At 44.1% G+C, this 15,945-nt stretch overlaps 2 protein-coding genes across 2 annotated transcripts in view; both read right to left on the bottom strand.

The window, feature by feature from the left end:
* Positions 1-512: 512 nt before the first annotated feature.
* Positions 513-13,657, bottom strand: gnpat2 (glyceronephosphate O-acyltransferase 2). The gene is made up of 16 exons (XM_030781590.1): positions 13,534-13,657; positions 11,793-11,984; positions 11,263-11,439; positions 10,846-10,975; positions 10,603-10,730; positions 10,029-10,104; positions 9,628-9,779; positions 9,299-9,429; positions 7,632-7,855; positions 5,707-5,964; positions 4,235-4,314; positions 3,001-3,141; positions 2,440-2,539; positions 1,125-1,218; positions 945-1,006; positions 513-634 (listed from the first exon to the last, which is right to left on the bottom strand). The coding sequence occupies exons 1-16, from the start codon at positions 13,543-13,545 to the stop codon at positions 591-593; spliced, it is 2,001 nt and encodes a 666-aa protein (XP_030637450.1). The 5' UTR covers positions 13,546-13,657; the 3' UTR covers positions 513-590.
* Positions 13,658-14,339: 682 nt separating this feature from the next.
* lpin1b (lipin 1b) overlaps positions 14,340-15,945 on the bottom strand; it is an 18,425-nt gene continuing 16,819 nt past the window's right edge. Inside the window, exon 20 of the mRNA XM_030781580.1 lies at positions 14,340-15,945. This exon is cut by the window's right edge and continues 597 nt beyond it. The gene's annotated coding sequence lies outside the window, so the exon portion shown is untranslated.

Raw genomic sequence — 15,945 nt, 5'->3', positions numbered from 1 at the left:
AGAAACTGAATTGAATCAACACTCAGAAAAGCAGTGAGAGAAAGAGGGATATGTAAAGAAAGAGGGTTTAATTCTAGTGGATCGTACTAAAAAACACGCTGCTTATTGTAAACGTACATTTTCATACTTTCACTGTTTTGACTGACCACTGCAGTCTCTCTGAATAGTCTAATTACCACAATTAATCTACACTGTCTCTTATTTAATATGTCAAAGTTAAATTGACATATTACATTTCTATCATGTCATCAGCAGATGTGCCAGGTCAGTGGAGATAAAGGGATGTAAGGCATCATTCTTTTTGTTTTTCTTTCTAACTCATAATGTAACCACTTATTCACTTATTCACTTATTGGATTATTGCTATCAAAATAACCAACTAACAAACCCCTATGTTTGTGCATGTGTCAGTGTGAGTTTTTTTTCTGCATGTGCGTGGGTATGTGTGTGGGCATATGTGTGAGTGTGTGTGTGTGCGTGAGTGCGCGCGTATGTGTGTGTGCGTGTGTGTGTGTGTGTGTGTGTGTGTGTGTGTGACTGAGAGAGACAGAGACACTCAGAATCCCTTAACAGCAGTCAGCAGCTGTAGTTTACAGTCGTGAGTGAGAGATCATGAGAGAGGGAGTGTGGCCGTCTGTGGAGGCAAAGAGACGCACAGATTAATTAATTACACAGATTACAGATTAAACCAATTACTACAGCTGTACCAGCCCATATAATACAAGGCAGTAGTATGAATGACTTACAGGTCAACAGAGAAAAGAGCTATACCAGACAACAAGATTTATGGCTGAATTAAGCTTTGTATTGTATTAATCACAGTGACTGTGCGAGTGAATTACTTCTGACAAAGTGACACCTGACAGATAAACAGTTATGTTAAACTTTTCACTGTACCCTCACTCTCAAACCCTTAGTGACAAATCATGCTACTGTGTTATTACCCAGAGTGTCTGCTATTCTCATCACTGCTGCCTTATTCACAGAGAATTCAGTCTGTTCAGATCTGAAAGGAGAGGGAGAGGGAGAGAGAGAGAGGGAGAGAGAGAGAGTTGTATTATAGCTGAGGGGAGTGTGTTGCATGCATGCTGTGTGCTGAAGTGAATTTTTTTTGTTGGTCTTACACTCTTGATTTGGTGACAGCTCCTATGTTGAGTAGGGCAGAGATTGCATTCTTCTGTGTGTCTGAGGAAAGACACTCGTAACACTGCAACTCTCCTGCTCAACATTTAGCACAGAGAAACAACAATGCAATTAACACAGAAAAGATCACACAGAGAAACCACAGCACAATTAACACAGAAAAAAAAACAGAAAAACAACAATGCAATTAACACAGAAAAAAACACACAGAGAAAACACAGCACAATTAACACAGAAAAAACCCCCAGAGAAACAACAATGCAATTAACACAGAAAAAAACACCCGTTTAGCATAGAGAAACCACAGTGCCATTAAAAGTGAAAAAAACCCACAGAAAAACCACAGCGCAAGTAACACAGAAAAAAAAAACCAACACAGAAAAACCACAGCGCAAGTAACACAGGAAAAAAACCAACACAGAAAAACCACAGCGCAAGTAATACAGGAAAAAAACCAACACAGAAAAACCACAGCGCAAGTAACACAGGGAAAAAAAACGTATTTAGCACAGAGAAAGAACAGTGCAATTAACACACAAAACAAAACAAAACAAAACATTTTCTGCTTCCTCTCTTGTTCACTCTTTTATTTCCTGTTTTAATACTGAGCTTAGCTGTGGCACATATACGCCAGCCAGGTGCTTGATGGCTACATGCTCAATTTGTTCTTTGTCTCACTTGGAGGTTGTTTTAGATAAAAGTATCTGCTAAATGAATAAATGGAAATTTAGATGTAAACGTAAACAGAAAGAAAACGGGCAAGGGTTAACACGACTAGAAGAGAAATACAACAGGGAAAATTCAGCACAGACAATCATCACATTCAGCCTAAAGTGAAGTGGAACCAAGATGTAGCAATGACATAATTATATTAATTTAACACAGAGAAACAACATTCCCTAACATTCCTAACCCTAACTCCGATAGAGTAAAGAGAACACACGTTTACCCCAGAGTAATGCCTCAAGAAATGTAGTAAAGAGGTGTGAGGTGTGAGGTGCGTGGATGTTTAGCCTGATCCATCTGATACACTAACAGTACTGTCACTGAAATTCAGGTGTGTTAGGCTAGTGTAGGTGTTAAGTTAAACTGTGACTGAAATTCAGATGTGTTCGGCTAGTGTAGGTGTTAAGTTAAACTGTGACTGAAATCCAGGTGTGTTAGGCTAGTGTAGGAGTCAAGTTAAACCGTGACTGAAATTCAGGTGTGTTAAGCTAATGGTGTGTTAAGTTAAACTGTGACTGAAATTCAGGTGTCTTGAGTTAGTATTGGGCACTAGTTTAAACCGACCCTTACCTGAGAGTATGAGTTTGACGGCAAAGCTCCGCACTGCAGGTGTGAAATTCCTCTCTGTGAACACCTGAGCATTGCTTTCACACAGGAACCTAAACACCATCTGAACACACATACACATTAAAGGCTGAAGGTTATGGCAAAAAGTAAGTGCAAGGGGAAAGATGAGTCAGGGTTAGTTTAAACTGTATGCCCATCCTGACAGCTGGTCCAATGGTAAATTAGCTGTCCTAACTATCTTCATTTTTACTCACGACCTTGTCACTGTTAGATGCCCTGGTAACACATCAGCAGCTAGTTAACAGCTGTTAGTTTTCAAAGACTTCCTGTCAGGGACTTCCTGACTCAGACTTGTCCTAAAAGATCTCCAATTCTTCACTAGGGACCTGTCCAGTTTGTGCTCAAAAGGGCAGATTAAGGAACTGCTAACTATCGAATCAATCAAATAAAAGTTCAATTTCGTAAGCCGAATCCGATCCAACCAAAATTCTAAGTAGTGAGGGTTAGTGTACTTCTCATGGCTAGATGTATTGCACTGAAGTTGAAATTGAATGATGTCTTTACCTTGTATGTCTGTATAAAAGGCTCCAACATGGTCTGGAGGAAGTGGAGGGTCGTCTGTCCTTCCTCAGTCACATTTAGACTGTGTTCATCAGCACACACTGCTCCACTTCTCTGCAGCAAGGCACATGCCTGGTCAAAGTCCTGAGAGAGAGAGAGAGAGAAAGAGAGAGAGAGAGAGAGAGAGAGAGAGAGAGAGGGAGAGAGTGTTGTCCAGGTTTAACGTAGAGGTGTAATTATGCAGCATGAAGTTGATGAAGTTTTAGTCTGGGGGTCAGGAGCAGATTTAGGCATGGGCAGCATAGGCAGCTGGCCAGGGCGGCATCTTGCCGGGGGCAGCATGGGGCGCCCGCACACACACACACACACACACACAAAAGTTCGGAATGATGACATTTGAGCAATCGGTTTTCTATCGCTCATTTACACGTCACGTCAACGATATCATGGGTCACTTAACCTTTTCGGAGTGGGCCCCCTGATTCTAGTGTGTGTGAGTTAGGTAGGCTACTGCCTGGGAAGGACCCCCCACTCAGAAGTACAATATGGGGAGGGGGGCAGGGTTTAGTTGACCTCAGGTCGCCCCACTGGAAGCCCGAGGGGGAGTGGGGGAATCTATCAAATTGCGTACCTCCAACTTTGTACAGTAGTGACGCAATTAGTAAAATCAGTCACTCTAGCAAATGCTACCAAATAAACCACAATTCATTCATAATACTGTGACTATATAGGTTCACAGATGCATTGTTTCATTTTATTCTGGTTTGTGTGAAATCGTTAAGAATAATATAAAAGCAGTCGGCACCTGGGGCGCCGGAAACAGGATTTTTGACTCTCAGAATATCTATGTGAATCAACACCGTCCAAATTATGCCAAAACACGGAGAGAGCAATGAACAGTTGTAGTGGTAACTTAGCGCGCTTCTCGTTGATTTGTGCAGGTATTTCTGTGTTTGGGGGGGAGGGGGCGTCATCTGCCCTTCTTTAGTTGATCCATATAAACAGCACAGGATAAGCTGTGGGGGTGGGGGGTTTGCCCAGGGTGCCGTATACACTAGAGCTGCCACTGCTGGGGGTTTAGACTACACTGGAAAGTAAGGACTGGAGTTTTACACCAGAGAGTACATCTGGAATTTAAGGCTTCAGCTTTAGTCTGGAGCATCTGGACATTTAAAAAGTTTTGAAAACTTTTGAAAAGAGTTGTAAGATGGCGTTTGCAGCCTCAGGCACATCTCACCTGCTCGGCGTTGTTGCGAATGAAGATGAACTCGTTGGCAAAGACGTCCAACAGGAAGCGGAACTGACTGAAGACGTCCACTACAGAGAAAGAAAGAGGTGTGAGATAGGTAACTGTTATTTAGCTGTATTTAGCAATCACCCCTCACACCTGCTCTCTCTCTCTCTCTGTACAACTTTACTTCTCTTCCAGTTGGACCATTGCTACTGCTAACTTAACCATCACACACTGTAAATCCTCTCCGTCCTGCTAACTTAACCATCACACACTATAAATCCTCTCCGTCCTGCTAACTTAACCCTCACACACTGTAAATCCTCTCCATCCTGCTAACTTAACCATCACACACTGTAAATCCTCTCCGTCCTGCTAACTTAACCATCACACACTGTAAATCCTCTCTGTCCTTCTAACTTAACCATCACACACTGTAAATCCTCTCTGTCCTGCTAACTTAACCATCACACACTATAAATCCTCTCTGTCCTGCTAACTTAACTATCACACACTATAAATCCTCTCCGTCCTGCTAACTTAACCATCACACACTGTAAATCCTCTCCGTCCTGCTAACTTAACCATCACACACTGTAAATCCTCTCTGTCCTGCTAACTTAACCCTCACACACTGTAAATCCTCTCTGTCCTGCTAACTTAACCATCACACACTATAAATCCTCTCTGTCCTGCTAACTTAACTATCACACACTATAAATCCTCTCCGTCCTGCTAACTTAACCCTCACACACTGTAAATCCTCTCCGTCCTGCTAACTTAACCATCACACACTGTAAATCCTCTCTGTCCTGCTAACTTAACCATCACACACTGTAAATCCTCTCCGTCCTGCTAACTTAACCATCACACACTGTAAATCCTCTCTGTCCTGCTAACTTAACCATCACACACTGTAAATCTTCTCTGTCCTGCTAACTTAACCATCACACACTATAAATCCTCTCTCTCCTGTCAGGTAGAATTTCCCTCAGAACTCCACATCCACTGTTCTCCTGTGACTCACTGGAAACACACTAATCTCTGAGAATGGCTGCCCTGGTCAGCTCCGACCTCACAAACACTCCACTCCAAAGGACAAGTGTCCGTGTGTGTTTCTGCATATTTTGCTTTTTTGTTTTTTCCCCCATTTTATCCCGATCACCCAAAAGTGAGTGCCCAGTTACCCCTGAACTTCACTTTGTTTGAACTCACGACTGGTATCTCAGCTGTAGTGAATAAGCCAGTATATGCCTCCTCTATCACATGCCGTGCCAATCACTCATGTAATGACATCGGGAGCTACTGTTACCATGACAACACTAATAGCTACACAGGCACATGTCTGTCAGGGCCCACTAATGGGTAGACACACCCTCCTGAGGAAGGATGGCCTATCGTTTTTTCATCTGGACCTTGTGGCCATACCTCGACAACGTGACACAGGAATGGAATGCTGGCATTGGATCAGCACTCACGTTTTCGTACACTGGAGGCAGTTGTCATGGCGACAGCAGCCATGGCAGGCCGTACAAAAACGTGCAGAGCCTGGTTCCTGTAGGAGGCGCATATGAGCACCACTGCAGCACGTCTGAGCACACCCTCCTCTTCACTGACAGGCTCCGCCCCATGTAGCCCATCCTCTTCAACCAGGAGTACACGCCCCTTCTCACAGCGGGCTACAGTGTGATGAAGGGCCAAGTGTGATGACATCATCTCGAGGTTAGAAACCTGCTCTGAAAAACAAACACACAAATAGTCATGCTCCCTTCAGAATATTTTTTCTGAGTGGAAAGACACTGCAAAGTCTATTTTGTTAAAACAGCTATCTATGCACTAAATATACTCCACTATAATGATCGCATAATTTCTGGATTTCACTGAGTTGAATAATCGTGTTTGAAAATGATCACCATTAAATGTGTGACTCATTTCAAAGTTTTCAGGTTTATTTGAAAGAAACTTTGCATTCTGTGTTCAAAAACAAGATTTTCTCAAAATCACAAGGAGCCTAAACATCCCTGTGCACCCTCTACAGACTTGTTAGATGTGATGCTCAAACCAACTTGGTCTTCCTCAAAAAGCAATCAGCAAAAAAACATGCATAACGAATTCAAGTCCAGCAGCAATAGTAATGTCATCACCTTAGAGCCCATAGCGACATTAGCACCTTGATAACTGCAGTGAAACACTTTTTGTTTCATTCTGTCAAGATGCAGGGTAAGAAAAAAAGAGTGTTTATTACGGATGACACAGAAAAAGCCCAGTCTCCACCATGTACAATAACATGCAAACACCGCAGATGAGTAACATTTGATTAACGACTCAGAACATGTGAAGAATGGTGACATACATAAATGCACCAGTTACAACTTTAAGACAAAACTGTTGGGAGTTCAATGCTGAGGAGCAGGAGGAGTTTCATGAGTAAATCAGTCCCGGTGAGGCTCCAGGTCAGCCTTGTGAGGATCTTATTTCTGCCGAACTACTCCGAAACACTCACAGTGACTTTCGAGTGCACTTTAACTTAAATAGACTTTAAACCGCCTTTTCAGAGGAGCTGGATCTGAGTCACATGTTAAATCCCCATCACAAGGGACAGAATCAAACCCATAAACTCCACACAGAGAAGAGAAAGCCCATGGAAATCCCTAATCTCCCTCCACTACAACAGCACTGTCAATACTGCCAGTGCAGCCAAGCTTCAGGGAAACCAGCCCAGTACTCAAACAAACCAGGCCTGCCCAGTTAAACCAGCACTGCCCAGTCAACCCAACCACTGTCCAGCCACACCAGCACTGCCCAGTTAAACCAACACTGCCTGGTCAAACCAGCATTGCCCAGTCAAACCAGCACTGCACTGCCAGGCCAACACTGTCCAGTCACACCAACACTATTCAGTTAACCCAACATTGCCCAGTCAAACCAGTACAGCCTGAACAAACCAGCACTGCCCAGGTAAACTGTCCAGTCAAACCTGTACAGTGTTTTAACTGTCCACAGTATGTAGTGTTTTAACTGTCCACACTGTGCATTGTTTTAACAGTCCACACTTTGCATTGTTTTAACTGTCCACACTGTGTGGTGTTTTAATTGTCCACACTGTGTAGTGTTTCAGCTGTCCACACTGTGTGGTGTTTTAATTGTCCACACTGTGTAGTGTTTTAATTGTTCACACTGTGCATTGTTTTAAGTGTCCACACTGTGTAGAGTTTTAACTGTCCTCACTGTGCAGTGTTTTAACTGTCCACACTGTGTGGTGTTTTATGGTTTCATTTCACAAAACAAACAAGCTCTTCACTATAAAGAAGCTTAACTACATCCATATTTACTGCCAAAATCCACCCAGATATAAACCTATGACACATGTAATTAACATATGAGTATATAATCCAGGACGCACCAGGCCAGTCCAGACGGGCTCCATAGCATAGTGCTAAACCCTTCAGCCAAAGAGTTTTCTGGGTCAGGAGGTCCCAGTCAAGCCCCTCCGGGTACTGGATCAGAACCAGAGCCATCAGACTCCAGGGACTCAGAACCATCCCCTGTTCCTGTAGACGGACTACACGCTGAGCCACATCACCCACAAACACTCGAACATCCTCGCTGGGTTTCAATGGCAAGTCCCTGAAACAGACAGACAGACAGGCAGAGACAAACAGAGAGGCAGAGACGGAGAGACAGCGAGAGAGAGAGAGAGCGAGACAGCCAGAGAGAGAGAGACAGGCAGAGAGAGAAAGAGAGAGAGAGAGGCAGAGAAAGGGAGACAGGCAGAGACAGATAAAGGTGGAGATAGAGAGACAGGCAGAGAGAGAGAGAGGCAGAGACAGAGAGAAAGCAAGAGGATTTTACAAAAGTTTGGCCAGATCAATTCAAATCTATGTTATTTGTGTAACGCTTGATGAAACAAAGATTTTTGACCCCAAAGCAGCTTTACAGTCAGGGATCACGTCTGACTCTAAGTGTGTTTGTGTGTGGGGACCAGGTCTGACTCTAAGTGTGTCCATGCGTGGGGGACCAGGTCTGACTCTAAGTGTGTCCATGCGTGGGGGACCAGGTCTGACTCTAAGTGTGTCCATGCGTGGGGGACCAGGTCTGACTCTAAGTGTGTCCGTGTGTGGGGGACCAGGTCTGACTCTAAGTGTGTCCATGCGTGGGGGACCAGGTCTGACTCTAAGTGTGTCCGTGTGTGGGGGACCAGGTCTGACTCTAAGTGTGTCTGTGTGTGGAGACCAGGCCTGACTCTAAGCGTGTCCATGCGTGGGAGACCAGGTCTGACTCTAAGTGTGTCCGTGTGTGGGGGACCAGGTCTGACTCTAAGTGTGTCTGTGTGTGGAGACCAGGCCTGACTCTAAGTGTGTCCATGCGTGGGGGACCAGGTCTGACTCTAAGTGTGTCCGTGTGTGGGGGACCAGGTCTGACTCTAAGTGTGTCTGTGTGTGGAGACCAGGCCTGACTCTAAGTGTGTCCATGCGTGGGGGACCAGGTCTGACTCTAAGTGTGTCCATGCGTGGGGGACCAGGCCTGACTCTAAGTGTGTCCGTGTGTGGGGGACCAGGTCTGACTCTAAGTGTGTCCGTGTGTGGGGGACCAGGTCTGACTCTAAGTGTGTCCATGCGTGGGGGACCAGGTCTGACTCTAAGTGTGTCCATGCGTGGGGGACCAGGTCTGACTCTAAGTGTGTTTGTGTGTGGGGACCAGGTCTGACTCTAAGTGTGTTTGTGTGTGGGGGACCAGGTCTGACTCTAAGTGTGTCCATGCGTGGGGGACCAGGTCTGACTCTAAGTGTGTCCATGCGTGGGGGACCAGGTCTGACTCTAAGTGTGTCTGTGTGTGGAGACCAGGCCTGAGGCCATGGTGGTAAAAAAATAATAAGCTCAGTAGACCATGATTAAGACAGAAACCAAGACCCAGGATCCATATGACTCTGAGAGGGCCAAACGTGACAAGCTTTGACAAAGCAAAAAATGACAAAAAGGTTTCATCCAGATAAGACTGTATGTGTGTGTGTTTGTATGTGTGTGTGTGTGTGTGTGTGTGTGTACATGTCTAACAGTGTGAGTGTGTTACCTGGGTACCAGGTTATACTGGGAACGGTTGACTTTCCCATTGGCCAAATCTCTGACTGATACTGGCACACCGAAATACACATGCATGTTCCCAAAATTTTCTTCTAGAACTTTCCGAGCCTTCAGTAAACCCTGCAGACACACACGCATACACACACACACACAGACACACAAACACACACACATGCAGACACAGACAAACTCATAATTGCCTCGGACTGTACCATTGTGGAACTGGTGGGGTTGGGACAAGTGTGAGTGCATTGATGGACTGTACCATTATAGACGTTTTGAGGTTGGGAGACTTGTGAATGTGCTAATGGACTGTACCATTGTAGTCTCTTTTGGTTTGGGGACTCCCAGTAGCTCATGGGTCAGTAGAGATTCTTCTAGAACTCGATCGTAACTGATACTGATGGGAACCAGGCTGATATCAAACACCTCCCCTTTAATAAAGGGTTCCAGGATCATATACATCATACCTAGACACACACACACGCGCACACACACACACACACACACACACACACACACACACACAGAGTTAGAGGCACTTTTAGTGTGTGTGTGTGTGTGTGCGTGTGTGTGTGTGTGTGTGCGTGTGTGTGTGTGTGTATGTGTGCGTGTGTGCGTGCGTGTGCGTGTGTGTGTGTGCGTGTGTGCGTGTGTGTGTGTGCGTGTGTGCGTGCATGTGTGCGTGTGCGTGTGTGTGTGTGTGTGTGCGTGTGTACCTAATTTTGGTGAGAGTGATTTCAGAGTCCTGCTGCGCAGTCCCTCCACATAGAACTCCAGTGGAGCAAAACCCGTCTGAGAAAAACGAAGGAGACAACAATACACAACAATGCTCTGGCTGAAAAGGACTGTACCATTATATAAAGTATCTCAAATGTCTTACATATCCACAGGTGAATCAGGTTTAAAAAAAGAAAGAGGTCATAGCTCCTGAACTTTTAGAGTTTAATATGAAGTTTATAAATGCTCTTCAGGAAGTGAACTAATGAAAATACTAGAAACAACATTGAATGTAACAGTGTTGGAGACAATGCATGTCAAACAGACTCCAGGTCCTTTTACAAAAGACAATCTACAACTAAGCAGTTTGCAGCGTCCTTGGGAACTGTTCCAGAGACTGGAAATACTGAAAATGCAAACAGTGGTAAACTCAGGTAGTTTGTTCTGTTTTTTTTTCACTCTGAAACAAAAACACACACACTCACACACACACACACCCACAGGGACGTACACACACACACGCACACACACAGGGACATACACACACACACAGGGACTGCCACACACACGTACCCGCACTAATGTTTTCACATACTCAGAGAGCACTGCCCAGTACAGCTTGTCTGAGCCAATCGTACGGCGGATAAAAAATGCCCCTGAACGACGGAAAATCTCCCCAATCAGCTTCATTCCCATCAACGCTGCAGAAAACAAAGACAGAAGGACTAATTTACAGAACAAAAAATACCCCTGACAAAAAGAAAATCCATTCTATACAGTGCTTTTCTGGCATGGAATTTTGGACATGATACTTGCGAATTCCGGCCGCGATGACGGGAATGGGAAGGTCATAGGTAAAGAGGATGTAGGAGACGACCAGGAAGTCCACATAGCTCCTGTGAGTGGGCATCAGGATAACGGGGTGATCCTTAATGGCTGCCTGCAGCTGAGGGGGGGGGGGGGGGGGGGGGGGGGGGGGGGGGGGGGGGCGCAAACATCAACATGGAGAAATCAGGACCAAAGACAGCTACTGTTCAATGTAATCACTTCATAGAATATAATTATGAGTAATGATAATGATGTTGATGATGTCATCATCATCATCATCATCTGTAACTACTGAGGCAGTGTAAAGCAGACATACAGTGTGAAAGAGAGTGTGGAAACATATGCATGCATGCCTGCCTGTGTGTGTGTGTTTATGTGTGTGTGTGTGCGTGTTATCATACCCACCCTGCTCAGTCCTTCCTCATTGACACGTATGCTGCTGAAAAGCCTCTTGAATGTTTTGCTGAGACTGAAGGCCAGCAGACGTATAAAACCTAGCTGCAGGTTCTGAGCCATCTCCTCCAGTATCCCAGCAGCCTCCTCCCTCACCAGCTCCACTGGCTCCCCTGTCTCCTCAGCAATCTCAACACAGACACAGTGACTGAATGAGTAACTGTGTGTGCAAGTGTGTGTACACATGTGAATAGTGCTTGTGTGCATGTGGGAGTGTGTGTGTGTGTGCGAAATGAGGCGTGCATATTGTGTGCACCTGCAGTATATGTGTGTAGTGTGTGTATAGTGTGTGTTGCCATGTTCTTTATCCTGTGTGATGTAGTGTACACATATATAGTGTGTATGCGTTGCATGTGTGTGTGACAATGCATGACAAGTAAGTGTGTGTGTGTGTGTGTGGCATATCTGTAAACATTGTATGTGTGTGTGTGTGTGTGTGTGTGTGTGTGTGTGTGTGTGTGTGTGTGTGACTGAGTTGTCACCTCCTGTGTAATGTAGCGTAGGTACTGTGATTTCAGGACTGTCCTGTTGATGGTGCTGGATGAGGAGGTCGTGATCCTGCAGTAATGCTGGGGGTTAAAGGTCCTAAGGGCGTGGCTGAGGTCACTGCTCCTCCTCCTCTCCTCCAGGATATCCCAGAATCCCTCTGGGTCAGCACCTAGAGTCAGTCCACACTGCCAAGCAAAACAATGAATTACAGTCAGCAATTACAAATAAAAATTACAATTTAAAAAAGCACCAACCCCCCCGGCTCGCAGCTGACCATAGAGATAAACACAGACTGACCTGACCATAGAGATAAACACAAACCGACCCAGCCATAGAGATAAACACAGACTGACCTGACCATAGAGATAAACACAGACAGGCCTGACCATAAAGATAAACACAGACAGACAGAAATCTGTTGATATTTCTGCAAGGCTTGTTGGGGCTAGACATACCCTCAGAAGCACTGAGTAACTGTAAAGCTGAAGCAACAAAAATAGACTTATTGCTGTTTACATTTGTTTCTTTTCTTCTTGGTCTTCTTCTGCACACACACACACACACACACACACACACACACAAACACACACCAGTTATCACACATCAGTTTGACACTTTGTCACTGTTATACAGCGCTGCATGTTTGCCTATTCACCTTTGCCTCATAAATTCTAAACTGACAGTCATACTGATAAGGCATTAGAAAATTTGATATTGAGAGAGAGAGAGAGAGAGAGAGAGAGAGAGAAGGAAACGAAATAGGAAAAGAAAAGTAAAGAAACAGGGAAGCATTCCCTCATTCTCGCCCCGTTAGGCTCGCACTTCATTGCCAAGAGTTCTAAACACGGGGTCTCTAACCTCCACCGTGTTAAGGACGCGGTGGACCTATGCAGGAATACCAATGTACGCTATTCAAATGAAAGAGCAGGAACTATTGATCCCACTACAGTGCCTCGAGCTCTATGTCCTGCGCGTAAATAAACGCAGACCTGTGCTCTGCAATCTGCTGATCATTGCAACCGTCATTGTCATTCAAAGCCACGGATCTCTTTCCCCTCACTCCCTCACTCCTTCAATCCGCGAGCAGCAGTCAAACGGGAACGCTCTTCTACAGACCAGAATTGTCCATATGTTTGTCCTTTGAGTTAAACTGTAAAACGTGAAGGCATCTTTCGGTAGTCTCAGCATCAGCAGTTTAAAATCAAAGCGATGTTTCAACTCAAGATGAGCTCTTGAACAACGATAAGGCGACTACTAAAGAATGAGAACCTTTAGAATATCGGTTAGAGCAGTTACAGTAGACGTGCTGTTCAACTCTTTATTTGACCAGGTCATGAAGATTGTATTTTAATGTTCTGATAGTTTCTTGACTAATTGTCCTTAAGAACGGGAGCTGAGGTTGTCGTATTGAGGAGAGTGACTATATCTGGCAGATTTGAGGGAAGAAGTATTTGCCCCCTTTGTTATGACTATTACTGCATCGTGTAATCTAGAAATTAAAACGACGTCTCACTTCCTCAAATTTTTCATGTAAAAATTTAGCAATTTTATGCGTTGGACGTTCACTGTGTACCACTATCCCAGCAAAAAAGTACACGATTTTACCCACGCCTCTTCGTCGGCACCAAAATTAAAGAGGACTCTTTTATCACAAGTTTGCACAGAATTGTATCACTATTACTACAAAACGATATCATGTCTAAAAGAGTACTGAATATGTTTATTTTCTCGTACCAAGCTTTCCATTCTGTCTACCGGAGCGTCGCGTTCGGCAGCAGGTGTTTATTGTTGGCTGAGTTGGGCTCCCAAGTCCGGACTCCGGACTCAGAGCAGAGGAGCACGGGCCAATGAACACTCGAGCTTCCGAAAACTCCTCCCGAAGTTGGTCGCGCGACGCGGTTCCCCCCCAGATAATCCAATCTAGCGGAATGACCTTAAGTAACCTGCGGGCCTCAGTTCAGTTAATTAGGGGGGGTTTTCTTTTCTTTCTTTCTTTCTTTCTTTCTTTCTTTCTTTCTTTCTTTCTTTCTTTTTTTTTGCCAAGGTCAAAAATTTTAAATAGCATTTCTAAAAGGAAGGGTGCTGCATATCTGCAGTCAAGCCAATCATCCTATGGAACTTCATAGTCCTGTCAAAGGCGACGCTAAACTATTAATCCGTAAAAAGTGTGAGCAAATGGACCAGTCCACTATCAGGAACCAACCCCTCCTCTCAGATTTGAAAAGCTTCTCTAAATTCAATAAACGTCCCTTTACTCTCTCCCTAACGTGTCGTACGTGGTGTTGTACCACCCCGTGGAGCCGTGACCTCCATTTCTAAGGAGGCTGCAGTGGATAGGATGCCACGGCGGGAGAAGCGGAGCAGAGTGAGGTCATCGACACTGTGTTTCAGCACCTGGACAGCGGTGTCCTAACAGCGGTTATCGACAGAAACATCAAACTTTTGACAAACGAGTTACTGACTACATTAACAAAATGTGACTATAAAGGTCTAAAACACAGAACTGAGCACCTCAGACAAAGAACAGGCATACACGTGTGTGATAGTTTTGAATTTATTGTATGCATTGAAATAGCTTAAATTCTACAAACAGAAAAGAAACCGTGATATTACAAGGAATGGGGTGATTTTAAAGCCACTGTCCTGATCTTTCACAGAAAGAATAATTCTGTTCTAACTCCGCACGACGCTCTAACACACACACACACACACACACATACACACTACCTGCCAGCATAATCATTTACTGACCAGACTTGGTGGTCTCAGAAAACACAAATGAAATGTTAAATACAGGCATAAACCATTCTCAATGCTTCTCTCCAGACAGTGGTCCACTCACACACAGTTATAAAACTGACACAGAAATACCGTCAGGTACATCAGCTATCCTCACACATCTTTCACTTCTTCAGTACAGAGCCATTCCCCGTGTGCTCACAATGAACACACGATATAAATAAAAAAATACACACACACACACACACACACACAAACACAGTCGTTGACACAAAGTCTGCTTACATGTTGTATGGCCCTTTGCATTCTGCAATTTGGTAAGAAATGGAGTTATTGCTCATGTGAAATACACACCTAAATTTCAGAGTCATAGGAAAAAAACCCAAATGAACAAAAAACAAAACAAAACAAAACAAAAACAGAAATGAAAAACAAATCCACAAAAACCCATAGAATAAGCCTCATAACTTCTTTGGAGAGATAAACATTCAACATTCACAACAAAACAGATTTGCGAGCATTAGTTTTTCCAGAACACAAGTCTCAGAGTCATTTGACTTACAGCAAGATCCGCATGGTTACGGTTACTCTGAGAGGGTGTAGTTTTGCAGCACTCTCCTAAATGCATTTACTCCGGAAAGTGTTAATTTTGTAACATTCTAAAGTTCATTTAACACTGGCTGATGAGCTGTATTAGATGAACAGACTCAGTGCTGTGACAGAATGGATTCAATTACATCGTTTAACACACTTTACCAAAAAAAAAAAAAAAAATCATCGAAATTAGAAAAAATATATCATAATATATCAAAACAAGGGGAAAAATCTGAGCATCTCAAATATTAGTCACACTGAGATCTAGCAGCTGGAAAAGAGAGGGAGGGAAGGGAGTGCTGTGTTTCAGGTTTTGAGACTTTTCTTTAACATATTTCTTTGTCACTGAAATACCTCTTCTTGTCTGGACCACGTTTTAGAGAAAAATACACTGAGAGATTGCTTGACGACCATTTCACACTTAGCTACTACTGTTTACATTTACATTTAGCTTGCAGGGCAGTAATCATTCAGCATCTATATGAGGTTTATCAGAGTCTGTTTGACAAGGAACAAATGACTGACTGACTGAATGACTGACTGACAGAATGATTGATTGATTGATTGATTGACTGATTGATTGATTGACTGATTGACTGATTGACTGATTGATTATGAGGCAAGGATGTTTCCAACAGATTCCAGTTCAGTGCATAAAGGCACACACGCGCGCACACACACACACACACACACACACACACACAAAAGTTTTACCACACACTGAAAAATACGTGTGTGTGTGCATGTGCGTGTGTGTGTGTGTGTTTGAGCCACAGTGTTAGTTAAGATGTGGTTTTAAGTAGTTTGACTATT

The sequence above is a fragment of the Chanos chanos genome, chromosome 8, assembly GCF_902362185.1.
Source record: "Chanos chanos chromosome 8, fChaCha1.1, whole genome shotgun sequence".
Taxonomy (NCBI): Eukaryota; Metazoa; Chordata; class Actinopteri; order Gonorynchiformes; family Chanidae; genus Chanos; species Chanos chanos.
This window is presented reverse-complemented; position numbering and strand designations above follow the sequence as displayed.